Source organism: Rousettus aegyptiacus, unplaced genomic scaffold (assembly GCF_014176215.1).
Source record: "Rousettus aegyptiacus isolate mRouAeg1 unplaced genomic scaffold, mRouAeg1.p scaffold_m13_p_5, whole genome shotgun sequence".
NCBI classification, from domain to species: Eukaryota; Metazoa; Chordata; class Mammalia; order Chiroptera; family Pteropodidae; genus Rousettus; species Rousettus aegyptiacus.
Window position 1 is genome coordinate 118,259,511 of NW_023416308.1, and position 27,982 is coordinate 118,287,492.

At 61.3% G+C, this 27,982-nt stretch overlaps 1 protein-coding gene across 2 annotated transcripts in view; it reads left to right on the forward strand.

Annotated features, from left to right (window-relative positions):
* Positions 1 to 27,982, forward strand: part of LRP5 (LDL receptor related protein 5) — a 92,198-nt gene that overhangs the window by 5,584 nt on the left and 58,632 nt on the right. For both annotated transcript variants that reach the window (XM_036220677.1, XM_016131798.2), the window contains exons 2-3: positions 20,508 to 20,904; positions 26,875 to 27,072. In XM_036220677.1, coding sequence (XP_036076570.1) covers positions 20,508 to 20,904; positions 26,875 to 27,072 — 595 coding nt within the window. The remainder of the gene's footprint in view (positions 1 to 20,507; positions 20,905 to 26,874; positions 27,073 to 27,982) is intronic.

A 27,982-nucleotide genomic window follows, 5' to 3' on the forward strand; every position in this document is an offset into this window, starting at 1 on the left:
TCGAGCATCTTTCCGTGTGCTCGTCGCCCACTATTCTTATTTATTTATTTATTTACAGTGATGTGTATATTTTTAAGTGGAAGACGTCCACGAGTGTGTAGGAACGGCGCAAACATTTACGTCACGTGGTAGCTTTCTCGGTGACGCGTGTCCTCGTTTATTGCCTGTTTTTTTTTTCTCCTTGGAGATGACTAGACCTCGACTGTGTGTTTTACTGTGTCACTTTATTTTGAATGCATACTCATACTCTTTACATAAATTTAGTCACTGTCATTCTTTCTCACGCGCTGATGTATCGTAAACACTTTCTTTATCTTTACTTTGAGATCGTCTTTCCTTTTAAAAGCCAAGTGCTGTTTGATGGTTTGGGTTTTACCCAGTCGAGTAGCATTTAAGAGATTTTTTCCAGGCTCTGTCGTCATTGCAAGGCAGTGGACAGCATTGCTCACCTGTATCCAGGCACATTTGTGAAGATACAGTCGAATTCCTCAAAGTCCCTTTGGTGAGAATTTACACCCCATTTATACCCTACCAGGTATACGCGAGACTGTGCGTTTTCCTGTATCCTAATCCTGTCCAATGCTGGCAATTACCAGCTTCTATTTTTTAAAAATCAATTTGGTTAAAAATTATAACACATTTCGTTTTGGACTTTTCCTCATTACTGGCTTATCGGCTATTCGTATTTATTTTTCTGTGTCTTGCCTAGGCTCATCCTTAGCCCATTTTTCTATCAAGTTATTCATCTTATTGATTTATAGGAGCTCTTTATTTCGGGTGGACGTTAATTCTTTGTTATATTTTTTTCCCTGTGGATTTTTTCTTCTGGCCTGTAGTTCGTCCTTCATCCTTATTTCTGGTGGGTTATCACCAAGACATTAAAAAGTTTGTCGTGCTCAAAACTCAGTCTTTTCTCTTTATGGCTTCAGGGTTCTGTGCCTTGTTTCTCTACTCCCAGATTATAAATACATCTTTTATTTTCTTCCAGGTCTGTTGCCGTTTTGTGTTTTATCTTCAGACCTCCTTCTATCTGATTTTTGGGGAGTATTTGGTATGAGGTAGGGATCTGACCTTTCCCTGCTCCCCGCCCCCCAGTAAGTGGACAGGGAGTGGGTCCCAGCACCTTGACAGAATGGCCCGTCTTCGCCCCATTCATTTAAAATGCCACTCTTGCATGCGCAGTGTCTGCAGACGGTGGCTGTTCGTTCCGGAACCTTCTGCCCTCCGCTGACCGGCGGCTGTCTTTCTGTACCGGCAGGCTGCTGTTTTAATCTCTGTAGCATCATAGTGTGTTTTGAGATTGATTGCGCAATCTCCCCCTCCATTGTTCTTTTCAAAAAAATTGTGTTGACTCTTTTTGTACTTTTACTCTTTTGCGACAAACTTCAGAGGCGGCCTCTCGGGTGCCATCCTTTGATCTCTTAATTCTGGGGACAGTCAGTGGTGACATTCAACAGGTGTCCAAGCGCTGGACTTGAGCGGTGGCCTCTGACGAGCAAGCTGGTCTCTGGCTGGGGACGTGATTCATCTGCGGCTGTGCTGGAGCGGGCCCGCCCTGTCTGGGTGTCTGTCGGCACCCGGAGTGCCTCCGAGGGGACGTTCGTGCCGGGGTGCCTGAGCCGCTCCTGCTCCGGTGCTCCCTCCCACCCGCGCCTGCTCAGGAAGCAGTCCCTAACGCACCTCGTTCCAGCATTACCTGAAGGCAAATGTAATTACCGCGGAAATTATCCTTCCCCTCCCTCGGTTTGTTCCAACACAAAGTGTGAGCGACTTTAATTTCTTCCCCGGGCTGCACCCCTCCATTAGCCCAGATGGGGAGGCGGTACCTGCCTAGCAAAACTCTCAGGAAATTGCTCAACGGGGCGTTAAAAGCCGCCGGAGCACGTGGCCCGGCCAGAACACGGCCAGAACACGTCAGCCGGTGGCTGGGTGCTTTCCAGCCTCTCCTGGAAGGAGCAGGCGGCTTGGCGATGGGGGCAGAAGTGCCGTCCTCACTGCAAAGTGGTTTAGGAGCAGGACGTGCTTGCATGGAGGAAGGCCGTGCCTCCAGACACTCCCCAGTGCGAGCTTGGTTTCCCAGAGGAGACCGAGTGGGGGGCGTCGGGGCGCGGGGGCTCCGTCCTGGCCTCCCCGGATTCCTCCTTGCTCAGGCGGGAAGCACAGAGCCGACTCTGACGCCTGTGCTTCCTCTGCGGGCCGGATGCAGACCCCCACTCTGTTCCTTCCTGTGTTGCGCATTTCCTCCCCCAGCGGACCCCCCGGGCTGGGGACCTCACCTGCAGGCCCCAGCCCTCACCATGCAGAACTCTGTCGGCTCCTGCTTGGTCTCCTTGCTTTCTAGAACCTTCCCCTTGACTATTTATCTTACACCCTGGCCAGGTTAAGTTTTCTAAAACTAGTTTCCCAGAAAACGTCACCAGTTTCTCAGCGTCCAAAGTTGGAGCGTTTTGCCCAGCATACTGTGCCGCCCTGGGCCGGCTTTACCCTGCTCCTCTGCTCCCCAAAGCGAGTGCTTCTCCAGCCAGACCTATCTCCTTGGAGTCCGGAGCCTTCCGTGGGCCGCCCAACCTGAGAGGGCCTTGGAGTCAGGGCCCTCATGTAGGAGACGCTCTGTGGCTGTCTCGAGGCTTCCCGAGGCCTCATCCGCTTATCTTACCATCCTACTCCTCCCGGCCCCCACATCTACCGTGTCGGGAGCTCCTGTCCTCATCCCGAAACCCAACCTGGTTGTGTCCCCCAGACTGCAGAACACCTGTCCTGCTAGACGACAAAAGGCTTCTGGGGCCAAGTGTGGGACCCGCTCCCACAGGAAGAACCCATGTTTCTGAGGGGTGGACTCTGAGAGCCTGCTACGAATCCAGCTGGCCTTTACGGAGACACCCGGGGCATCCCCGACGCACCCGACCGTGAGGTCCCGCGTCCATTCAATACCTGCCCAGCTTCCGCCGCCCGGACCCTCTGTGCTGTCACGACAGGGTCTGGCACCTGTGACCTTCACTTGCCATTTTATCATTTTTTAGAAAACTTTGTATAGATGTTTTCAGTCATGCAAAAAGTAGAAACAGTGATACAACAAATTTTTATACTAACAAATGTTTTTGGTGTTATGACTGCAGAGTAGGTAGCGGAGAGAAATTTCGAATGAGTTGTCAGGAGTTTCAGCCCGAAGAGAGCGTCACCCGTTCAAGGTCACGCCCTTGAATGTCTGGTGCTTGGTCCAGCCGCGTCTCACTGCCCGGGTCTCTGCGTGGGTTTGCTCAGCACCCAGCTGACTCTGGGGGCCCGTGCTGTATGGTGGGCCAGGGGGCAATGCCAGCTCCCCATTCTGGCTGCTGTGGGGCTCCTTCGCCACTGCCCCCTCCTTCAGGATGCTTGTCACCCCTGCTGTGGCTGCCGAAGCCCTCGGTCCTTGCCTGGCTCTCTGCTGCAGCTCTTAGGTTGGGGGGCGGGGGGGAATAGCTCCTGACCAGCTCCCCCTTTCCCCCAGAGTATCACGGCGGAGTTTGCACGGGCTTTCATGGTGTCACCTGCATTTGTGCAAAGCTTTCCTCTCCTGTGGGCCAAGCGGAATGTCAGCTCACAAGGGCCGGGATGCTGGGTCTCTAGCTCCCAGAGCAGGGGACCCATTCGCGCAGGCCCTGCCCAGGGGGAGCCTGCTCCGGGTCACCTCGGTGCTGGCTCTGGCCGCAGCACTGCCTCTCGCTGCGGAGATGGTGGCCACCCGGCCTGAGGTCTGCGAACAGAGCAGCCCCGAAGCAGGTCACCCTTTGCTCAGCCCCCGCCTGCGTCCACGGGGCGGGGGGGCTCAGAGGTGGAGTGGGCCCAGTGTTCCCTGGACGATGTGCAGCAGAGCTGGTGGCCGGCCCGCCGAGGGTTCGCGTAGTTTTGATTAATCCGTTCACCGTTTGGAAGGCTCTGGAGCAGCGAGCGGTGAGGTGGATGGACGGTGAGGTGGACGGTGAGGTGGACGGGGGAGGGGTGAGGTGGACGGTGAGGTGGACGGGGGCGTTGCCCAGAACGGGGGAGAGTGCGATTGTTGAGCAATGACCGTTCCTACTCGTTGGCCCCAGACCTGTGCCCTCGCCCCGCAGAGCTGGTTGGATTCCGTCACGGGGTCTCCGCTAGCCTGTCACCGGCGAGTGTCCATCTGCTCTGTGGCGTTGAAAGTGCCTCTCGGAGCCAGTGCAGCTCGTGGCCCCCTGGGCTGTGGCCCTGGGCGGGGCGGCTGATTCGGAAGGTGAAGCGGGTTTGCTCCAGGATCCCGGCGGGTCTGTCTACGAGGGGGCACTGGGCTTCAGGGGGGCGAGCCCCCTGCTCCTCTCCGTCTGGGAGGGTCCAGAAAGGCCCGTCAGAGCTGCCCCCAGCCAGCGCTTCTCCCACTGGCTTCCACGTGGCCCAGCTCCTGAGCCCGTGGACGGACATCCTGTAGCTTCCTCAATGTGTACCTGGTGCCCCACCGGGCCAGGGATGAGGCCTCACGTAGGACCGTGCCACACATGCTGCCCCTCACCCCTGGGGCCGTGCCCAGGAGGTCGTCTTAGAGAGACCCCCGACCTGGGCCCGCGAGAAGCGGTTTTCCAGGCTCTCAGGCATTTAATCGTTAATCTGATTCTACCACAGTTTGGATTTGAAGTCTCTTCCGATCCTGGGATCTTGGGGCGTCGTGTTGTTGATGGGCCAGGGGGAGGCCCAGGGTTTTCCCAAGCTCCCCCAGCTCATCGGCAGAGCAGGACGGTGAAGCAGACGGGAATGCTGGGTTAGGAGCTGGTCCCAGTCCCTGCGCGGCGAAGTCCTCGAGGGACGGCGGGGCGTTTGGTTAACGTGCCCCTCTCCCGCCGTTCGCAGGCATGAAGAGGGCAGGTGGGTCTGGGTCCGTCCCCACCTGTCTGTAGTACCGAAGGCTACCGTGGTCACCAGCGGACACTCGAGGACGTTACCGACCGTGGCGCACGTGGCCTGGCGTGTGCCTTCCTGCCGTGGCCACACCCGGCCCTGGCCTCCGAGTGGGGCCGCTGTCCTGGGCACTCCTGGACGGACGCCATGCCGAGCCCCCAGCCTCCTTCGCTGCCGGCCCCCCCGGGTTTGCCGCGAACAGCTGAGGGGACTGCCGGAGGAGTCCCGGCCCCCGGGCCTGGAATCCCGGGGCCCCCCACCACCTGTCTTGGCTCGGCTCACGTTCCGAGTTCCCAGCTCCGCAGAGCTCTGCAGCCGCCGGCAAGCGAGTTAACCCCTTTGGTCCTCCGTTTCCTCGTCTGTCCGGGAGCATCATAGCCGGGCCCGAGGGTGCAGTGGGGTGGAGGCTATAAAGTGCTTGCCCCCCCCACCATGAGCGCGCAATAATTATTAGCTATTAGGATTATTATGGTAATCGTAATTGTTATTCTCTGGGGAGAGCACTGGGTCGTGTCCTGCCCTGTGGTGATTACCTCGCAGTGGGAGGCCTGGTGGGGTGGGCCCTGGAGCCCCGTGGCTGGGGGGAGGGGGGCTGGGCAGGTGCAGGGGTCTGGGGGCCAGCGGGCTTCCGCCTCGCTGCTTTGTCCGGAGGCTGCCGAGTGGTGCCTCACTCGTTTGTGGGTGTTGCCAGCGCATCCCCTAGCTTCCCTCTCAGAGGACACGGTGAGGGACCCTGCTCTCCTTTCCCGGATGCTTTTCCTCCGAAGGCCTGGTCTGCTGGCAGGGCGGGCCCCCTCCTCTCCGGTCCCCACGCATCTGGTGGCCTGCCCACTGGCCCTTCCCAGCGGGTCAGGTTCCCCCGAAGGCAGGGGAGGGAGCGCGGGCATCCAGGGCATCTCGGATGGTCGGCGCCCTGCACTGCTGACTGGGCGCGGCGCCCGGGAGGGACTCCGAGTGAGAGCTGCTCCCCGGGCCGCGTGCCAGGCCTGTCGTTCCCCGGGGAGGGCGGAGCCCACTGCCCTCTCCCCCGCGTCCTGGGGCGGGGGGGAGCAGCCCGCAGCCCCGAGCTCCCAGCTTTCCCTCTGCACCTGCCCCCTGGCCGTGGGCCCCGGTGGGACCGGCCCCCTGTTGGCTGAGGGGGGCGCCCGGCTTTCCCCACTTCCTGTTGCCACCTGTAGCCCGGGCGTAACGTACGCCTCTAGCAGGTGTGTGCTGACTCGCTCCTGTGTGGCCGGCACCGAGCGAGGCCCTGGGAACAGGGTGAGCTCTGCAGGCGCGGGCCCCGTCCTCACGGCTGGCCCAGGCAGGGCCAGAGACTGGCACGGCTCGCGCTGACCCTCGGCCAGCGGGAGGCCTGGGGGTGACGGCTGCGGAGGGGGGACGCTGCTGTTCCCCGTGTCTGCCGCCCAGCCCGGCTTCTGCGCCACCTGGACCCCTCTCCTCGGGAAAGCATGGCCGCCTCGGCCCCGGCGGCTTCGCCGCCTCCTGCTCCCTGGCGGGTCTTTCCTCCGCTGCTTTGACCTTCACAGCAGCCCTTGAGGCGGGGCGGCTGGCCGCAGCTCTGGGGTCACCTGTGAGGGTTGGAACGGGGCCGTGGGTTTGCAGAATGGAGATGTGGAGCTCCACGCTCAGAACCCCCAGGCACCCCGTGTGCCTGTGAGGGGAGGCCCCGGGGGAGTGTGGAGCCGCGCTCCCGGGTTGCCGTGTGGCCTTAGCGCTTGGTGTGTCCAGCCCCGAGTCAGGAGGGTGCAGACCTGGCCTGGCGCCATGCACGGGGCCGTCTTCCCTCCCCAGCAGGGCCGGGGGGGGCCCGCGTGGCCCAGCCCCCCGCTCCGAAGCATCGATCGGCTGCCGCGGCGTCCCTACCTCCTGAGGACAGAGGGCTTGGTAGCTGGACAGGATGAGGGTGTGTGGGGTCAGGTGGTGGGAGGCCACCGTCCTGTGGGGACCTAGACGGAGGCTCTGGGGCCGTGCCTCCTCCCGGGCACGCTGGAGGCGGTCACCACAGAGCAGGGGCGTGGGGGCAGGTCCCCTGTCTGGATGCTGCTCCGGGTCCCACCTCCTGCACAGAGATCCGGGGTCATTCGATTTCCCAGTTAGGCAAAACGAATGGGAAGAACCTGGGCATTTGCTCTCCCCTCGTCACCGATTAGCTGGGTGTGACTTTGGGCAGGCTGCCCGGTCCCCTTCCACCTCAGCCCCCTTGTCCGCAGAGTAGGGCGACGGCAGCTCCACCTCCCGCGAGGAGTAAGTGGTGTCCAGTCCGAGGGACGGCTCACACGCAGGCCCATCTGCAGAGTCCCCGGCACGCCAGACGAGCTCCCCGGGGCCCCGCAGAACCCCAATCATGGGCGTCGCCCCATGCTTAGCTTGGTTCCTGGGACATCGAAGCTGGTCCTCGGGGCTGGACCTGACAGGCAGCCCCCAAACCCTCGTGGAAACTCAGAGAAGTGCCCGCTCCCAGGAGAGCATCAGTGACTCAGCGGGGACCAGCAGGCAGGAGGTTATACGCAAACCGTGGCGAGGACGTGTGTGTTTTCTTGCTTCGGATGGTTTTCATCCGTCCCTGTCCCGTGCAACAGGCATGTCCTGAGCCCGAGGTCTTTTGTTTGTCTCTGGGTGGCAGCCTGCAGACCTCAGCACCTAGGCGGCTGCTTTTTCCCTCCCCCCCGGGAACAGTAGATCATTTGAAAGCGGAGCCTCCCTCTCGCGCTCCATGAAAAGGAGATTTTGCAGTCCGATGGTAAAATTGGCACGTCTTCGTTATTATGGTTTTTGTGCAACACTTAAAGAAAATACAAGCTGGTACAAAGGTATGTTTGTTTCTGAAATGTGTTTCCTGTCCCAGATGTTCTTTTCTGCCGGTTCCAAAACGCGCTCTGAGCTCCGTGCTCCAGTTTCCTCTGCAGCCAGAACAATGAGATCTCTGTGAGCCTGCGGGGTCGGCGCCAGGGGCCACGGGGAGGGCCGTTCCCGCCGCGGTGGAAACCACCCGCCTCTGCCAGGCCGGGTGGAGGTCCCGCCGACAGCAGGGGCCTTGGCGGTCCGCTGGCCCGTGGTGGTGGCTTGCAGGGCGGTGGCTTAGAGGCCCAGCAGTCTGCACCTTTGTTCTGGATCCTGAGTTTGCTGCGTGGCTTCAGGCTAAATGCGTCTGCCTTGCGTTCCTGGACCCGGGACTGGGCACTTACGATATCTGTTGTCTGCAGTTGATCTAGCTGGCCCCTTTCCTCTTCTTTTTGTCTTTCTGGCCTCAGACACTGGTCCCCGGCAGGTCTCCAGGACACAGTGCAGATGCAGAGTTGGCCAGAGAGGCAGGTAGAACTGAGTGGGCATGCCCAGAGTCCAGCAGGGCCCCACGCCCTCCCTGGCTGCTTGGTCTGTGAATGCTTCCTCGAGACTGTGCGTGCGTGTGTGTGTGTGTGCGTGCGTGTGTGCGTGTGCATGCGTGCATGTGCTCCTTGGGGGGCTGTGAACTACACACACGCACAGTCACACGTGCGTACACAATCACACACAACTGCACACACACACAGTGCCCTCAGAAGTGCCTCCTTGGTTGGTCTCCAAGGACAGCTAGCCAACAGACCCACAAAAACTTGCACTCAGGGCAGTTTTGACATTGGTCTCCATCAAGAGCAGGCTGTATGGGGTTGCTTTATTTGAGGTGTGCCATTTCACGAAAATCTTTATTTTTTCGATCAGTGCATCCTGCCTTAGAACACTCGAGCTATAAATACCTAGGTGTAATCGATAAAAATAGTTAACATTTATTGTACGTTTACAGTGTACCAGACAGGGTCTAAGAAATGTTCGTCGATTGACTCCCTTAACCCTTCGGGCCGCTGTGGGGGCTGGGCGCCAGCACTGCCCCCGTAACGTAGAGGAGGAAGCAGGCCCGGAGAGGGGGCAGGGCCGTCAGAACCGCTCTCCTGGGTGGCCCTGCCTCCTGGACGAACTGGCCGGTCGCCCGACGCCCGTTTCCGTGGGGGCTCAGGACTTGGGGTGAGAGATACCCGCGTTCCACCAGAACGGACCAGCAGAACCATCCCTTCCAGGGCCCCTGAGTCACTCTGGCTCGTAGGACCATTTCCCTTCGCCGTGGCCTTGGGCCACTTCCGGGAGCCTGGCAGGCCGGGAGCCGCTGAACCGAAATGCTATGTAATCAGAATGCTATATTTTGTCGAAAATAAGAATGTTAGTAACAGGCTGGTTTCTGGTAAGTCAAACTGGGACTCTGAAATACATATTTTTCCCTGCTCTGCCCGAAACCTTCTAATTAGAGAAAACGCACATTTGCAGATATAAATCAAATGTCACATTCCCTAAAAACTTGTCCTAGGTATCACCGAGGTGGTAACATTCCACGGTCGCGAAATGAAGACTTGCGGAGTGCGTGTGTGCGCATGTGTGTGTGTGTGAGAGGGAGAGACAGGGGTGCCTGCCGGTGAGCTCCGGCTCCCTGTTTCCTTCCCCCTCTGGCCCCTGGGCCTCTGCTCTGGCCCCTCCTCCCCCACTGTCAGCACCTGCCCGGCCCCTGCAGTGAAATATATACATTTGCCCAGTTAAAACATACTTCTGCGGCTTTCAGGAAGAAGGACTTTCACGAGAAAATCTCTGCTGAGCAGTGTTCTGTGACCAGACCCCGACTTCGTGGCCTGGGGTTTGGACAAGGTGGTTTGGCTGTGTAACCTGCCCTGGCGTGGAATGTGTCCTCCCCTGGCTGGGGTTTGGCTGGACGCCAGACTGCACAGCGGCCCAGCTCTGGGGGGCTGACTGGCTGGGGGTCCCAGTCCTTGTGGTCCTGTGCTGTGTTGGTGGGCGGGGTGCTTCTGCATCAGTGTGGACCGATGTCCTGGAGACCGTTGGGTCATTCGTAGCTGGGTGGTTTGTTGCACTCGGTTACCTAGCAACCAGATGGCGAAGCCGGTTCCTCAAGGCAGCCGTCTGCGGGCCGTGGCCAGAAGGCGCCTGCGCAGTGTGGGGGCAGTGGGGCGCGGAGGCGCGGCCTGGGGCGCCCCCAGTCCCGTGCACAGCGATCTTGACCTCTTGTCCATCAGAGGGTCACGGCGCCTTTGCCAGGTCCCTGCCCACGCGTCCTGTCCAGTTTTATGTTTTCCATTTCACTTTGCTTCCAGGCCGGTATTTTTCAAAATATGTCCCCTGGGCCCAAACTGAAAAATGTTCAGTGTTCATTTGGGAAATCCTGGGTTTCCTCGTTGCAGGACTTCGCAGAGCCTTTAAAATGGTAGTTATGCGCTGGGCTGTGTTCCTTCGACCTAGACTCCCTTTACAGGTGTGTGAGCTGGATCATGCTCAAAGTGACACCACCAGCCTTGTTCTTTACTGTCCCTCTGGCGTGGCTTCTTCCCAGTTGTCACCTCTGGGTGCTGGTCTCCTCAAGGCCTGCCGAGTGTGTGGAATGACCCAGTGTCTCATCTGAGTCTGATGCCAAGGTATGTTCCTTGAGCTGCTGCTTGTTGCTTTCGGGACTTTTCCCCTCAAATCGGCGCGGAGTCCAGAGTTTCTAGGGCGACGTGTGGCGTGGTGAGAGGCCATGAAGGAGAAGCCCAGCTTAGGGTCAGAGGTCCCCACACCCGCCCGTCACGTACGTGTGTGGCCTCGGCAGGCTGCTCCCCTGTCAGAGTTTGGGATTCTCCAGCTGCTAGAAATTAGATAAGACCGGGCCTCTCGCACGGGGCAGCTGGAGGGTGGCGTGCACGCAGCGGGCCTGCTGCAGACGCTGGCGTCTTCCTCTGCCCGGCCCCCTAGGGCCTGCTCTCCTGTGTGGGTGCTAGGCTGGGGGCTGGGCACTAGTGGCCGAGAACTTGCAAGGTGGAGGGGGGCCGTAGAGCCACCCGACGGTCCTCCCCTGGGCTAGGGATAGTCCTCTGCTGGGTGGGCCACATGGTCACTCCTGGAGGGGGCCCAGGCCACTTGGGCTGGGGTCGAGATCCTCAGAGTGACTGTGGGCTGCCCTGACTGGCACCTACGGGCCCCTCTGGCAGGCACGGAGTGGGCCTGTGTCGGGTCCTGAGCCTTTGCTGTCTCCCAGGACTTTACGGAACAGCCAGCCGGGGCTCTTCCTGGAGCCGAGACCCAGCCCTGTCCCCTGTACGGCCCGAGTGTCCTCCCACCTGCCCCAGGGCTGCAGCCCCCACTCCGTACAGGGCGAGGCGGGGATGCCCAGCCCATCCCCCTGTGTGGTGGAGGCCGGGAGGCCTGTGTCCTGTTTCTTTGTGCCGTAAGGTGCCAGAAACAAGCGGCCTCATTTGCTTTTTATCTTTTGCAACTGATTCCTTCTTTCCTGCTCCACCCCCCGAAGCCGGACCCTGACTGCTTCCTGCTCGCCTGCTTCCCTGACCTTCGACATGTGGTCCCTGCTCTGGGAACTTGCCTGGGCCACAGGGTTAATTGCCACCTTCCCGTAGGGCTGTGTCCGTGCACGCGCGTGCATGTCAGTGTGAGTGTGCGTGAGCACGTGTGTGTGTTTGCTAGGGTCTGAGAGCCTAGGATGGGGCCTGGGGGGCAGCCAAACCGGATGACTGAGCCGGGAGGGAGGACAAGGCTGAGCTCCGGGCCGCGGGGACACGGGCAAGTGTGTGGAGTGGGACGGCGGCAGGGAGGCGTCGGGAGCCGGGCGCGCCTGTGTTTGGGGGGGCGGGGGGCAGGACGCAGGCCCGGTGCTGGCCTGGGACAGGGAAGGTGGGGACGAGAGGTGGTGGCCTTTGCCCTGTAGCCAGTGGTGGCACATCTCTTGATAAACGTCCCCAGCTCGTCGTGTGAGCCCAGGTCGAGAGCAGACCTTCAAAGTGTTCTGGAAGGTTCCTCCAGCGGCTTGCCAGCCTTCACCACCTGCCTGGCCCTGGGAGGTACCACTCTGGTTTTGACAGTTCCAACCCCTCCCTCCCCCTCCACCTGTGTGGTTGTGATCAAAGCTCTTCGTAACCAGCATGTTGGTTCGGGAAGAGGCCGGCGCCCTCAGGATGGTTACAATCCTCCTGCCACCTTGGCTGTGGTCTCTCCGCATTTGAAGCTGAATAGTGTTTATTCTCATTACTTTTATGCAAATGTCAGCAGCTCGCAGATCAATAAGTGGATCATTATGGTGACAGCACCTGAAATGGCAAGGGTCGAAGGAGGGAGTTCTGTCAGAAGCCCCTCGGCATCCGGGCAATCCCTGCCCTGGGGTGGCGGGGCATGGGCCCTGCCTGGGGACAGTACAGACAACTCAGGGGAGGTGGGGCAGCTGGGCGGCTCACTGAAGCCCTGGGCCTTCACCTGGGCCTTCACCTGGGCCTTCACCTGGGAGACTCCTACGGGGTGGGGTGGGGTGGGGTGGGGTGGGGGTCGGGGAATGGCTACTGGCTCAGAAGTGGAGATGGTGGGGTCGATGTAGGGGACCCTGGGGAGCTGGGGCCAAGTTAGGGGGCCAGGAGAAGAATTTGGGGGTGTTCCCTGGCTCAGCGGGTCTTGAGGTGGGTGGATGGGTGGGAGAGACCTTGGGGGCTGTGAGAGCTCCGGGCCAGGGAGGCTGGGATGGGAGGTGGAGTTCGGGGCATTTGAAGGGTGTTTGCAGGGGTTCCACTGGGCTCAGCCCTTTCAGGCCTGCGAGTTTGAGTTTGCTGGGCTTTCCATTAAGAAAGCAGGACGTCTGTTCAGTTAGAGGAAACCCGAGGTTTGAATGTTGCCGTGAAAGGCAAGCCTGCCCTGTAGAGCGTGTGGACCCCTGCGGTTCGTGTCACCCCGTCGAGTCCGGCTCCGTTGGTTCAAAGCCAGAGGTCGACATGGAGCTCTGGCGCTGGCATCGTGGCCGTCCGGTTGCGGGAGGGCTCGCGGCACCCCTGGCGCCCCAGGCAGAGCGCCACGCAGGTGCCTCCGGCCTCCCGCGAGCTGGGTGCCAGGGACGCAGATGTGGGGCGGGAGGGCCCCGGCTTCCAGGAACTGCCCACATAAAAGCGAGCGTGGGCGTTTAATACTTCCTCCCCCTTAATGAAGAAAGTTCCGTGGGAATCGGAGGCGGAGCGGTGACGTTCCCAGCGTCGCGTGGGCCCCGGGCTTTCTCAGCGGCCCGGCGCCTGGTTCTTGGCTGCACCAGGGCACAGGGACGGACCCCCCTGCGAGTGGGCGTCTCCTCCCTCCCCCTCTGTCCCCGCCGTGCGGGCCAGATCGGTGCTTTTCGCACATTTCTTCTCGGAGGGGGAGCCTCCACCTTGCCTTGAACATGGCCCTCTGCCCCAGCCCAGGTGTCTTTTGAGATTTTATGTGTCATCATAAGATCCACGGGAATTTTGCAGTCTCTCTCTCTCTCTCTCTCTGATAGTCACGCTAGTTTTTTTTCTTCTAAAAAATGATGGTTTGGGTTTTATTTAAAGTACCTAGGCTGTGCCTGCGTGACGATGTGCAAGACTGTATGTGCAAAAAATAACAAAAGTTTACGGACACGAGAGGAGACCCACGTAAATGTTCACGGATAGGAAGGCGATATCAGATGTCACTTTCCGCTAGATGGGTCTGTAGGTTTAGGTCCATTTATTTCCAGCAGTGGGCTTCCCTTCCCTGTGCAGAAATGTCTGCGCCTGGCATTTGAGGGGGGGGATGGGGTTGGGGGTGCTGCATAGAGGTGCCATCGGTGGCGTGGCCTGGGGCCCCCCGTCTGAGAAGGAAGGTGGGGGTGGGGAGAGAGGCGGTAGGCCAGCAGAGGCTGCGGGGGTGGTTGGCAGTTGGTTATATTAGCGCATAAGTAAACATACAGACAATCGCCAACGCTAGGTTTCCACTTTTCTACTGACAAGCGTCGGAAAGGGGAAGCTCAGAAAGCAGCACCCCGAGGAAAGTCGCGAGGATTGCTGCGAACTCGCGGCTTTTACCACGTGTGCATGTGCGCAGAGAGACAGACAGACGTCACAGAGTCGCATCTGCAGACGTGGAGCTGTACACACAGTCGATTCTCATCGTTCACAGTCATGTGTAGAGAAAAGTCACGGCAAATACTGACTCTGCACATCCCGAACCAGCGGCTCCCTGGGGAAACACAGGGTTAGGCTCCTGCCCACCTCTGGTCACGACATTTTTGAAAACGGGTCAGTCCCCAACCTTGTTTTACGGGTGTTTCCGTTTAAAGACGCCCGATTTCATGTGTATTGTTGATTCATTCACGCTGAACCCCCGGCCAGCAGCCCTGTCACTCGGGGCCGAGGGAAGCTGGTCGAACACACACTCTCTCCGTGGGGCACACGGAAGCCTTCACGTGTGTGCAAACAGCGGACAGCTCATGTGCACCCTGCCTGGGGGCCGTTTCAGACAGCGAGGTCACCGACGATGAGGAGCCCAGAGATGCAAACAGCAAGGCACCAACTGAGCTTCGAGGGGGGCACTGGTTTACGGCCCGACGTTTTCGCCCCTCTGCACGCACGTGTCCGGGAGTGACCACGAAGGCTCCCGTGGTCTGGGGGGGGGGGCGCCCTCTCAGGCCCAGGGCCTGTGATGGTGGGGATGGACGGCGGGTGTGTTTCCCGGCCCTGCGCCTGAGCAGGGCTGGAGGCTGGGACGCCCCGTGGCCGTGAGCACACCCGGGGCCCAGGTCTCGGCTTCCTCAGGTCGTTCCCCAGAGCCCCTCGGGAAAAGGCCGACGCTGAGGCCGGGGCACGGAGAAGCACGCGGAAGCCTCGGACACATTTTTGTGCCAGAAAGTAAAGGAATCCTCAAGGCACGATGGGGGACCTGCCGGGAGGACATGAGAGCCAACTCAGAAGGGCTCTCGCTGTCCAAACGTAGGGAGGCTTGACCATCACATAAATGGGAACATCAGCTCGTAACCCGTTTCCTGAAACAGGAAAGGATGAGTCGACACTGGCTTCACTGAGCGGGTGCATTAGCGACCAGCCGACGTTTAAAAAACAAAATCCTCGACGGAGCCTGCCACCGTGGTTCTAAGTCATGCCTTGCAGGATGGCTTCGAGGGCTTCCGCCGTTCCCTAACGTTATCACACCCTCGGCCTCTGCGTATTTATGTTACTTTCAGCTGCGTTAACATCCACACGCAGTTTATCTCCGTAGCCGCTGCGGAGTGTCCCGTTCGGCAGGATCGAGCACATTCGCATCGCCGCGCAGCCGTCAGTCTCTCTCGGTCTCCCAGCAAAATTTAACATACGCCGTTAGAGCCAGGCTTTCTCACAACGAGGCGTTGCTGCCCACTGCACATCCTTCTCTCTCCCCGGCTCAGCGGTGACACTTTTTTTTTTTTTGCATTTTCACAATGTGAAAAACTTTAAATAGAATGCCGTAAAAATCACAGCCGAGGTTCCGGAGAACCTGGAAGCTGGCCGTGAACGTGAAGCGGGTGGCGGGGCCGGCCCGCCTGGCGGGAGGGCGGGCAGGCGGGGCTGGCCCGCCAGGCGGCGTCGGGCGGGCTGCGAAGCCGCCTTCGCTGGGCGTGTGGTGCTGGCACAGGGCTGGACGGATGGGTACGGGAGGAGAGGGGAGGCGGGAGTGGGCCCGGGAGTACCTGGAGGTGCGGCAGCTGGCAGAGGGGGCAAGGAGGGACGCCTGCCCCTGGGGTTGGGGGGTGCAGATGGCGCGGAGCGTGAATAACCAGTTTGAGACCCTCAGGCCCGAAGGCACTCAGAGCTGTTAGGGAAGTTGTTTACGAGCCCTGCGAGCGGAATTAATTAACTCGAGTGCGTAGCTGCGTCTTGGTGTCAGGCCAGGGCATGCTCGGCGTTCGCTAAGTCTTGTTCCTCTTTCCAGGCTCTCATCTCCCCTCCTCCAGGAAGCCTGCCAGGGCCACCCACAGCCAGCTCTTCCTCCTCCAGCAAGCCTGCCAGGCCCATCTGACAGCTCAGTGCGTCCCTTCCAGGCACCTCCTGTCCGCGTCATTCCTTTGCCTCCTCTTCTCGCCTCGGTGGTCACGGCCCCTGTCCACGTGTGCGTGTGGCTGGTGTGGGCCGCCTGAGTGTGGCCCCGTGCTGCCTTGCCTTCCCGGGCCTTCCCCTCAGGGCCGGCGCGGGACGCGGGCCCACGCCCGACTGGCGAGTCCGTAGCTTGCGTCCAGGCCCCGGCCTGCTCCAGCGAGCGGTGTAACGCTTGGTGGATATCAATAAGGCATGTCCTGAAAACATCGCTGGTCTCGGCGTCACAGCGGGGGATTGGGTTACCTTGAGTTGGGCTGTGTTGAGCGTAACCATGTGAACAGTGTGAGTTACAGGCTGTCGGGAGGGAAGTCCAGACATCTGCTGTGAGTTCCATATGTGAAAACCGGGTGTGCTTACGTGGGTTAAAACGGGGAGTCGGCACCGGGACTGTGAGACTCCCCCAATTCTGCCGTGGTGGGGGCTGTACATCAGTCACGGGTCCTGGTACCTGACTGAGGCAGGAGCGAGGAACGGCGGCCTCTCTCTGACACCGAGGCCTGGGGAACAGCAGACCCACCCAGGAAGCAGGCGGGAGTGACCTGCCCCACCCGCCAACAGGGAGGCGCAGGGAGCCCACAGGACTTTGTGGGGTGTCTCGGGGGTTGGGCCGAGAGGGCTTGTGTAAGTCCAGGCTCACGGGAAGGGTCGTCTGCGCTTAGTTAAACCACCTGGGGAACGGGGACGAAGGAAGAAAGTCCCCGGGGGGATTCGGTGGGCTCGGGGCATGGCGGTGCCTTTAACAAAATTATTTATTTATCAAGGTAAAACTCATGTAGCATAAAATCAGCATTTTAAAGCGAACCATTCGGTGGCATTTAGCGTATGCGCGGTGCTGTGTGGCTTCGTCCTCTAGTTCCAGACATCTCCATCATCCCGAAAGAAAACCTCATCCCCCCGCTCCAGCCGCGGCAGCCGCTGGTCTGCGGTCCGTCCTTAGGGCTTGGCCTGTCTGAGACATGCGTGTGCATGGAATCACACAACGTGAGGCCTTTAGCGTCTGGCCTCCTCACGTGGCATCGTGTTTTCCAGGTCCCACGTTGTGGTGTGTGTTGGTGCTTCGTTCCTTTTTTATGGCTGCATAATATTCCATTGTTCCGATACATCAGGTTTTGTTTATCCGCTCATCGTCGACGGACATTTGGGCGGTTTTTCTACCTTTTGGCGGTTGTGAATAATGCTCCTTTCAACAGGCATGTCTCAGTCTTTGAGTCCCGTTTTTCCGTTCTTCTGGGCGTTTACCTAGGAGTGGAATTGCTGGGCCACATGGCGCTTCTGTAAGCACCTCTTCGAGGAGCCGCGGGTCTGGCTTCCAGAGCAGCCAGCACTGCGTTTAAGAGTAGCTACCATTTTCTGCCTTGCGGATGAGGAAACTGAGGCTCAGAGGGGAGGCGGACAGTCTTGCTCCGACCGCACAGCTGGAGGCCAGGCTGGGATTTGCGCCGGGGCGCCGAGTCTGAGTCAGCCTGCTCCCCTTCGCAGCGGAGCGGGCCCAGGCCCGGAGGAGTGAGACGTTTGGTGACTTAGAGCCCCCACCGGCACGGCCGCTGCCCGGCCGGCACTTACCGAGCGCGTGGAATGTGCCGCTTGGTGCGGATTGTCCTGCCCAAGGCTCGCCGTCTCCAATGTGGAGACGAGCCCCCACTTCACAGACGGGGCCTTCAGGGCAGAGAGGCCCAGGTCGGAGCCCGTCCTGCTCTGAGGCATCACCCGGAGCTGGCTCGGGGGGACCGACCTGGTCCGCTTGCCCTTGACGTAGAGTCCTGAAGAAAATATTTGCAAAGATGACTTAATAGCAACACGAAAGGACTTTGGGGTTAAAACATGAACATCATGTTTACCCAGAGACTCAGCATTTTTGATCTTTGTCCTCACCTGGCACTTCCTCGGTCGGACCTGCAGCCTGGTGTGCGTCAGGGTTCATAGTCGCGTCGTGTGTGTGGTGTGTGTGCGTGTGTGTGGTGTGTGTGTGTATCCGACACGCTTTCTGACGTTAACCGCAGTCGTGTCCTTTTCACTTTCCTGGATGCGGCTTCCTGCCGAGAGAACGGTCTAGTTACCCTGACACTGGGGGTGTTTTGCTCGTCTTATTACAAATAAGGCTGCGGCAGATGCCGTGACTAGGATGTTTTCCTTCCTTTGGCTGTTGCACGGGACAAAGTCCCGGGAGGCTGGTCCCCAGGTAGAGGGTTTAAACGCTTTTGTGGTCCTTGGTGCCAGTTGCCGCTGGGTTTTCAGAAACGGGGGTCCCAGCATCCACAGCTGCCAGAGGACAGTGTGTGTCTCACGCTGACCCCGCGTGGGTCCTGCAGCAAAGCGGTGGCCAGGCCAGCGGCCTGAGCGCTCAGCCCATCCCTTCTCGTCCTTTTCCTCCTCACGTGGCATTGTTTCTTCTTGCTGCCCAAAGCTCAGGCCGCCACCGGTCAGGAGATCACCTCTGGGCGGAGCGACCTGGGCAGGTCCAGGCAGCTTTCCAAGAGCCATAGCCGGGACCCCTGAGCTGGAGGGGGCTGTGAGAGGTGGGCGCGTCCCTGGGGAGGGCACACAGGGGGGCCGCGTCTGCCGCCCTCCAGAGCGCTTCGCCGGGGGACGCCCTCCCTCCGGACCCCCTCACCCCTTTCCGGTCCTTTCCCAGCTGTCACGTCTCACTGAGCCGGCCCCGACCATCGCACGCGAGATGGCTCTTCCAAACCAGGCCGTTCATGTTCCCAGGTGCCGCATCGCCTGGTCCGTTACACCCTCGTTGTCTGTTTCCCTCACTGGGACACGAGGGTAGGGCCTTGGTTCGGGCGCATGTGCCCAGCTGGCACCTTCCCGAGCTGCGGGGTCCTCGGTCTCCTCCCACATGGCTGGCTCTGTCCTGGGCTCAGCCCAGCCCCCTCCTCGTGACCGCCTTTCCCGACACCTTTTCCTCACCTTTCTGCGCTGCTCTGTGCCCCTCCCCGCGCTCGGCCCTGCTTCTGCCCGCACCCCGCTGGCTGCCCTCTGCTCGGCCTGCCCCCAGCCTCCTCCGTGACCTGTGAGAGGGGAGGGGTTCTGAGGAGGCCACGTCTGCTGGATGGGGCCCTTCGTTGGCACCGGTCACCATGCCCTGAGGCGGGGAGGAGGGGAGGGAGGCGGGCCGCCTCCCACGCCGAGGCCCCCGTCACTGCGGGGTCCCCAGGAGAGTGACAGGGACGCCTCTGGAAAGTCAGGAGTCGAGTGTGTGCTGGTTCCCAGCCGACGGGGTCCAGGAGCGGCTCCCTCTGAAAGAGTCTGCCTGCCAAGGCTGCACTGAGGCCTGCCCGCCCCCCCCGGCCCCCGGGCCCAAGCTGGGAAAGCACAGGAAGTCAAAGAACAGCCCCCCCACCACCATCGGGCCTTTGAAGGGTGCACCTGAACTGCCCAGAGTGTCGGCCCTGGTGAAATGTGGTCTTTCCAGTTCAGGGAGGAGGAACTGAGCAGAGCTAGGATTTTTTGTGCCCGGGGCAGCTGCCAGGAACGCCCTGCCTCCCCCGCCCCGCAGGGTCCCCCTCCCAGAGCGCTGCTGCAGGGCGGCTGTCCTGGCCTCTCCTGGGTTTCTGGCCAGCGGCTGGACTGGCCACTCGCCCCCTGCGGCACGGCCCTCCGCCCCTTCCCCTCCTGGCTGGAGAGCAGCCAGTTGGCAGCTCCTTGTCTGGGGCCCGGCCACCTGCCGATGCTCACACCTGGGACACCTGTGGCACCGGGGAGTCAGCTCCTGCCTGGGACCATCCCTTTCGCGGTTGTAGCTGCGTGGACCTCGAACTTAGCTGTGCAGGCTCCTCTCCGAGCCTTATCTTCGCCTTCGCCGTCTGTAAAATGGGCTTCTTGCCACACACAGCCACGAGGCCGTGGCACCAGGCGGGGGTCTCTGTGCGTGAACTGCAGAGAGCTGTTAGCCCGCGATGGAGCATGTTCTCCGTTACCTGTCTTGGGGCAGGAGGGGTGACCTTTGGGGACAGATGTTCTTTGGTGGCCACCTCCCCGCCCCGGGTAAGTGTAAGATCCCTTTGCTTGATTTTTACAAGGTCCCCTCTTGCCACAAAGAATTATAGACCTGACCTGGTGATGGGGGTGACAGGGCCAGCGGGAGTGGGGGAGCCCCGTAGAGGGTGCTGCCCTTGAACCCTTCCTGTGTCGTCTTGTCCTGCAGAGGGGGCTGGGACTGGAGCCGGGGGCTCGCCCTGGCAGCCTGGCCTCGCCCCGAGCCGCGCAGGTGCCGTCGAAGGGGTGTGAGCAGAGAGGTGGCGCTCCCGAGCGGGCCACTGCGGCCACGGCCAGGAAGGGACCTGAGTGTGGGGCGCGGCCCGGGGAATGTGAGGGAGTCCTCCACCTGGCCTGGGCTTCGTAGCCAGGGCGGTGCCCCCGTATCCCCCTGCCCTGCATCAGGCCGACGAAGGTGACGTGGCTTCGCACAGCCTTCAGAAGACCGGTGTGGCCTCGTGGCATCCTCGTGGGAGGTGGCGGCCTGGCAGGCAGAGTCCCCCAGGCCCGGGTGGGACAAACCGTGGCCCTCAGCGGCGATTTCAGCTTGCTGCGTAGAAAGCGCTTCTGGGGGGCTCGGGTCTCCCCTGCACCTCCCCTGCAGTGCCGTAGGGGGCGGCCGGAGGGAGCTGGGGGCCCTGGGCACGGGCCGGGCGGGGGCCGGGCGGGCCGCGCGCCCCCGCCGCAGCCCGTGGTCCTCATGGGTCACTTCTGTCCCCACAGCCTCGCCGCTCCTGCTGTTTGCCAACCGCCGGGATGTGCGGCTGGTGGATGCCGGCGGCGTCAAGCTGGAGTCCACGGTCGTGGTCAGCGGCCTGGAGGACGCGGCCGCGGTGGACTTCCAGTTCTCCAAGGGAGCCGTGTACTGGACGGACGTGAGCGAGGAGGCCATCAAGCAGACCTACCTGAACCGGACGGGGGCGGCCGTGCAGAGCGTGGTCATCTCCGGCCTGGTGTCTCCCGACGGCCTCGCCTGTGACTGGGTCGGCAAGAAGCTGTACTGGACCGACTCGGAGACCAATCGCATCGAGGTGGCCAACCTCAACGGAACGTCCCGGAAGGTCCTGTTCTGGCAGGACCTGGACCAGCCGCGGGCCGTCGCCCTGGACCCTGCTCACGGGTAAGGCGGGCTGCCTCTCCCCGCGGGCGTGGCCGGCGGCGCGGGGCTCACGGCCCCCTCTGGAGCGCACTTGCGTGCAGGTCGCGTTCTCGGGGAGAATCCGGCCACCGTGACGGGAGCTGGCCTTTCGGAATTCGCCGTTGTGCATCGTTTCCTCTCGGTGTCCCTTCGCTAAGCCCGCCACCTCCGAGGCACGGCTGTGCCGGGCCCTGGGGGAGAACCGTCGGGCCTCTCTGCTGCGGGCGCGCGGACCGGGCGGGTTTGCCCCTCGCACGCCTTTCCTAACCCCGGCGCTGGGCGCGGTGGAGCGAGCAGAGCCCCCTGTCCCGAGGGAGAGCTCACCGGGGTCCGTTTGTTCCCCTGGTCCATCCCAGGAGCGTTGTGCGCCCCTGTCTGGGCCCGCCGGACCCCGAGAGGGCCCAGGGCTCTGGCCCCGCGTTCCGGGCAGGGTCCGTGAGTGGCGGGAATGCCGAGACCGCGTGCGGGGTTGGGGATTGTGGGGAGGTGGCTGAGCGTCACCGGCCGGCCAGGCCGGGCCCGTCCCAGGCTTCTCCGATGGGAGCTGCCTGCCCGGTCACCCCTCACCTCACCTCCCGCTGCCGCCTGACACTGGCACCCGCCCCCGGGCCACGCCGACCCGCCGCGTGCCCCGCTCTCTGGGCGCCGCTGTCGGACACGCTCTCTGAACACTGCACGGTGACACCGGGTGTCACCACACCCTTCGGAGACGCACCCGCCTGCGCCTTTGGGGATGAGGACAGCGAGGGCGGCTGCGTGGGGCACGCTCGGATTGTCCAAGTTAGAAAGCCGCGGAGACGGGCCTTGACCCCAGCCCCGTCCTGCGCGGGAGCCCGAGGCCCCCGGGGGCGGGGCTTTGGGAGCTCGGGGCCCGGGCCGGGCCGGGGCACCGTGCAGGCCCAGCCGGCCTCCTTCGGCATGTCGTGTCGGCATGGCAGAGCGCTGGGCTGGCCGCTGATTGGGGGCAGAGTGCTGGGCTGGCCGCTAATCGGGGGGCAGAGCTGGCTAGTTGGGGTGACGTGGGCATGAGTGACTGGGGCTGGGAGGGCGTGAGCCTGCACGTGAGTGTGCATTGCACATGTACGTGTGTGTGCGTGCGTGTGTTCGAGCACGTGTGCACATGCATATGTGTGCATGTGAGCATTGTGTGCATGGATTGGTGTGCGCGCGCACACACACACACACACAGGGGTTGGGGGGTGGACTTTATGGCCCCACATCCGCTCGCTGAGGTCAGGCCGGTGACCTGGTGCCCCCTCCTCCAGCAGAGTGTCCAGCCTCGGTGTGCTGGGGGTGGTCCATGCGGGCAGTGCCTTCCCTGTAGGCCCCTCTCCCCGCTTCTGGGCAGGCCCCACCCAGGGGCCGGCCGACCTTCCAGCGCGGTCTCTGAGCTACCTGGTGAACGGTCCCCGTCTCAGACCCCTCGTGCCACAGTTTGGCTCTTGGACTCTTGGCGTCACCGGCCCCCTCCCAGGAGGTGGGTGGTGGCAGGGGTGGCTGAGTGTCCTTGGCCAAGAGGGGGCACCTGTCGGTGTCGGGAGAGGCTGAGAGGAGCAGCCTCGAGGCCCCTCCGGTGCGCCGGGGGCAGACTAAGTGGACAGTGTGTTCTGAGGGGTGTTCGCGATGGTGGCCCGAGGGCGGGAGGGCGGGCAGGGGGCCTCGCGCTGTAGGTGGGCCTGGGGAGGCCTCTGTGACTTCAGAGCAGAGGGAGGAGCATTCCAGGCAGCGGGAGCACAGTGCCAAGGCCCTGGGGTGGGAGGGGCCGTGGTGCAGTGGGGCGCGGCGGGGGGCGGCACACGGAGTGGCGGGAGGGGCACATCGGGGTTTTTGTGAAGGAGCCGCCCGGTCTGGTCTGACGCGAGCCGGGGCCATCCCTCTGGCCGGGGCAGGAGGCCCGTTAGCGGCTGAGCTGGGGGGAGACGTGGCCAGGTTTGGGAACGATTTCGAAGGCAGAACCAGCGGGATTTGCTGGCGATTGGGTGTAGGTGGGAGTCGGGACGGCACAGTGCCGCTCTGTGCCTCAGTGTCCCCGTCCGTACAGGGGTGTGACTGTCGCGCAGGGAACGTGGAGAACAGCGAGCGGGCTCAGTAAACGTTCGCTGTCCTTGCACTGAACGCCCTCCCCCCACACCCCGAAACACAGCCTCCCCGTCCACACGCGGGCTTCTCCTTTCTCCTCCTCGCGGCCTCTCGCCATTTTGGTTGGGAGGTGCTTGATACTCGGGGGGGAGGCCCTTGGTGCTAGACCAAGAGGTACTTGGTGGGGAAGTACTGGGTGCTGGGTTGGGAGGAGCTCGGTTGGGAGGTGCTTAGTGCTAGTTTTGGAGGTGCTCGGTGCTAGGTCGGGAGGTGCTTCGTGTTTAGTCGAGAGGTGCTTGTTACTCGGTGGTGAGGCGGTTGGTGCTGGGTTGGGAGGAGCTCGGTTGGGAGCAGTCTTCACACTGCTGTCCAGGCCGGCTTTGCTGACACACGTGACTTTGGGGTTGATGTCCTGGCAGGACCGCGGAGGTCCCAGCCGCTCCCTCACGCCTGGGCCTGGCCCAGTCCTGTGTCTGACGAATGAGGGCGCGATAATGCTGGGCGTCCCTCCCACTCGGCAAGGCGAGTGAAGGGGAGCGTGCCGAGCCGTGGCCCCCACCGTCCTCTGTGAAGTGGTCGAGGCTGGGATGCTGCTCGGGCCCCTTAGGTACCCGTCGCCCCAGAGGGCGGGCTCCAGGCCAGCCCCTTAGAGCCGCGGGCGTCACTCTGGCTAAACACTGGCCCGAGCAGTGGCCCTCGGCGTGAGTTTGAGCTCTGTCCCGAGGGAAGGACCGCCGTCTGAGAGCAGGGGCAGTGGGGCTTTGTCCTCCGTCCTGGCCACAGACGCGAGGTCGCAAGGAGCAGCTTTGCCTCCTCCTGGCCCCGTTGGATCCCCTGCCATCTCGCCGTGCCCTCCTGTGACACCGTCCCCCATTGGGGTCCTTCCTCAGACGTGGGGGTACCTGCCATCATTAGGACAAAGGTTCTCAGTCTGGATATCCACCTCGGTGTGTGTGCGACCAGGAGCCCGCAGCCAGGAGGGCCTGCGGACCCCAGAGACGGGACTCGGTGCCGTTTCAGCAATGCAGGGGACAAAGCACAGATGTCCTCGGGGGTGGCAGAGTGGGCCCTGGGGAGGAGCCCGTGGCCCTGAGTACCTGAGCCCAGTGCACGGGAGGAGGCTCGTGCCCCCCCACCCCGCCCCCAGGGGGGGTGCTGCAGTAGCTTCTGCTCTCAAGTCAAAGCCGGCCTGGAAGCCACCCCCCTCTGCAAGACGCAGAGTGGCCCTTCCCTAAAATAACACAGCCGCAACCGCAGCCTCCGCGCAGAGCCCGGGCGGCAGCGCTTTGCTTCGGAAGTTGACGTTCCTCCGTGGCATTTGGCCGGGCCTGCGGCAGCGTTCAAGACTTTGCACGTCCACGCCAGCCCGTCTCTGGTAACCGGGTGGCTCGCAGATTCCCCATTTAAGGAAACCAGCGGCCTCTGTTATGAAACTCGGGGGGAAGGAATTTGAGTTATGCTCCTCGCGGAGGTCCCGAGCCTTTGCATTTTCTGGCCCGTCGCTCTGGCCGCTGTGGAGACGTTCGCGAGGCCGTGAGGGCTTCGCTCTGAGATGGATTCTCCCGACACCTTCTCAGGGGGCGGCGGGAGGGCCGGGCTCTTTCCGGGCTGGGGGAGTGAGGCTGGCGGGGCCTCCGCCGCGCTGGCCGACGGCACCTGCGGGGCTCGGGCTGCCAGGAAGCGTTGACCAGCCCGGGCCGGCTGGCGAAGGGCTGAGTCACATGCTGGCCACCAGGCCCTGGCTGTCCCTGGAGAACCACCCTGTGCCCCCGGAGCATCCGCTGGCCGGTGACCCGGGGCAGGTCAGCCTTTCGGAGCCTCTGTTTTCTCCTCCGTCCGCTGGGAATACGAATTCTCGCTTCTTCACGTCCGTCGCGTTCTCGCGAGACGCAGAGGGGACAGCGAAAGGGGCTTCTCGGGAAGGTGTCCCGTGTGCAGCATGCCCTCTCCCGTCCGGCCGGGGTGACAACACTGGGTGCCACTGGCCCCTCGCTGCCATGTGGGGAGGAGGGTGCGTTGCGTGCGAAGCCCTGGCTTGTTCTCGGCCTCATCGCAGGAGAGGAGCGATGGCACCCCTCACAAATGACAGCCCTCTGCATGGCTCCATGGGTGGGGGGGGCCCTCGGGTGCCCACAGCTCCTGTGGGCTCAGAACTCCCATGGGGAGCGGGTCGTAGCTGTCTCCTGCTGGATAGAGACCTCCCCACAGGGCAAGGCTAGGCTTGTCCTCCCCATGTCCCTGGTGACCACGCTGGGCCCTGGTGGATGGCACTCGGGGTTTGCTGAAACAGGGTGCAGTTTCACCTCTGCAGAAGTGGGGACCAAGAACGATGGGGGGCCTGACTAGACTTAGAAACAGCTTGAAGAGAGAGCCCGTGGGCCTGCGGACTCAGACCTCTGAGAAGCGACACTATTCTCCGACACGCATGATGATCCGTGGCACCCCTACCCCCGTCTCGGTTCACGTCCCCGGGCTGGCAGGCCCTCGCACCTGGCACAGGTGGCTCCCAGGAGCCCCCGCCTTCCCAGTCGGGGTTCCAGGCTGACTCCCGTTGGCCCAGCGTGAATGAGACACCTGTCTCTGAAGCAGCCGCTAAGGCTGAGGGTGATGGGATTTTGTGATGGCCAGAAGGGGACTGGGGCCACCATGCCACCTGGGGAGCTTCACGGACCACAGGTGGGTGAGAGGCTCCTCATAGAAAAACCTGGCACCATCCCCCTTCTCTGCAGAGGGACACTGGGTAGAAAAATAGGTGGACACCTGCCTGGAGAACTGGGGACATCCTCTGGGTGCTGGCGGAGTCCAGACCTGTCACCCCAGGTGCCCGCGGCTGCGGCACGTGGTCATCGCTGTCGCGGTGGGATGTCGAACGGGGAAGGCTTTGAGGAGGAGCGGCTTTCCCGTGGACGGGTGGGTAGGTGGGTGCCCCTCGCAGGAAACCGGAGGCTGTGACGAGCAAAGCCAGGTCGCCAACAAATACCCCCGAGTAACCGCCGTGATTGTTGCAATGTCCACCCCGCTACGTGGTGGCGTTTTTAAAATCGACCTCGTCTTTTAAAGCAGTTTTATGTTCACGGCAGCAGAGTTCCTGTGTGTCCACGTGGAGGTTTTGACACAGATGTGATGTCCTGTGTCCACCCCTGTGTCACAGGGAGCAGTGTCACTGCCCTGCAAGTCCTCTGTCCCAGCTGCCCCTCCCTGCCCCCCGTTCCAGCCCTGGCAGTCCCCCATCTTTTTCCTGCCCCCACAGTTTTGCCTCTTGCGGAATGTCGTGCGGTTGGAATCGTACAGCGTGTAGTCTTTCCAGACTGGCTTCGTTCTCATAACAATAAACGGCGAAGGTTCTTCCGTGGCTTTTTCAAGCTTAATGGCTCATTTCTTTTTGGCACCGAATATTATTCTGTCCTGCATATTTTTAATTGTCTTTTAAAGGCTCCTGCCCAGCGTTTTTATAGTAGCAAAAAGTCGGAAACAAAGGGTCTGTGCAGAGTTCCTGGAATAATTTATGGTACTCCATCATCGTTAAAAGAACAACAAGGTTTTTTTTGTTTTCGGTCACTGTTCGTTTATTTGGTGGTTCAGTGGGTGTGACACTTGGATGTTTGCAAGGGTTTCTTTTAGTAAAAAGACAGGGTACCCAGAATATATCGCTGAGAATAAGTTGGGACCAGTATATTTTGATTACCCCACTTTGTTTAAAATTTACTATGTTATTACTCACTGCTTAGAAGACAAATCGCAAGCCGTAATACCTCCGATGGGAGAACTCGTAGGCAAACCCACTGTGTCCGTTTCCTGTCTGTAGAGACCGAACACGAAAGCCACGTGCAAAAGCAGACGGCTCAGCTCTCTCTCCTCTGCCGTCCTCCTTAGGTACATGTACTGGACAGACTGGGGCGAGACGCCCCGAATCGAGCGGGCGGGGATGGATGGCAGCACCCGCAAAGTCATCGTGGACTCGGACATTTACTGGCCCAACGGGCTGACCATCGACCTGGAGGAGCAGAAGCTTTACTGGGCCGACGCCAAGCTCAGCTTCATCCACCGTGCCAACCTGGACGGCTCGTTTCGGTGAGTGGCCGCTGGGGGTGGGCCCCGACCTTCTCCACTGCACCCCGGCTGCCGCCAGGGCCGTGGCCAGTCTGAGCTGGGTGTTAGCAGGGGATCCTGCTTATCTCGGGGCCGTAGCCCTGTATCCGATCCCTCGGTGGTGGGGGCTGAGGCATTCAGGACTTTCCAGAACTTAGAACAGTAGTAGAGCGCAGGCCTAAGTGAACATCGCACCTCAGGCGAGGTCAGGGGCGGCCCCTGCCTTCTCCCACAAGAATGTTTTTGTAGCAAAACGCAAGTGTTCACTCCAGGTGAAATCGAAAAGGCCGTGAATCGCTCTGCATTCGTGCACAGGTTTTACCCTTAAGTGAGTGATAAAACTCCTTCGATTTTCAGATTTTGGATTTCAGATTTGCAAATGAGGGATCGTGCACCCGCAGGCCAGGGGTCTGACTGGTCGGGAATGTTTCGCTGCACCCCCTTCCCCCTCCCCCCCGCATGTAAGCGTTCCGAAGGCAGGGGCAGGTTCGGCCTTGGGGGTCCCTGGATTCTCCAGGCTCGCCATAGGGCCTTCTACTTAGTAGGTGCTCAGTAAAATGGGTGGAATGAATGAATGCATGCGAAGGGTCTTTTTCCTCTTTGGGTAATTGCTTTTGGAGCTTTCCAGTCAGATTAGCTTAACGGTCCCCTTACTTCGTGGTGCTTTAGATGTAGGACTGTCCCCTCCAGGTACAGGTGAAGGGCAGTTTATTCATTGGCTGGACACTGCCTCTTGGCTCTGTGCCAGGTCTTGGGGATCCTCGAGGAGGACAGACCCCATTCCTGTGCTGGCGGAGCGTCTGGCCCAGGCAGGTGTGTCTGGGGGCCGTTGCCGAGGGCCGTGGTGACACGGCATGGAGGGGACTCACCGGCTTGATTTCTACAAACACAG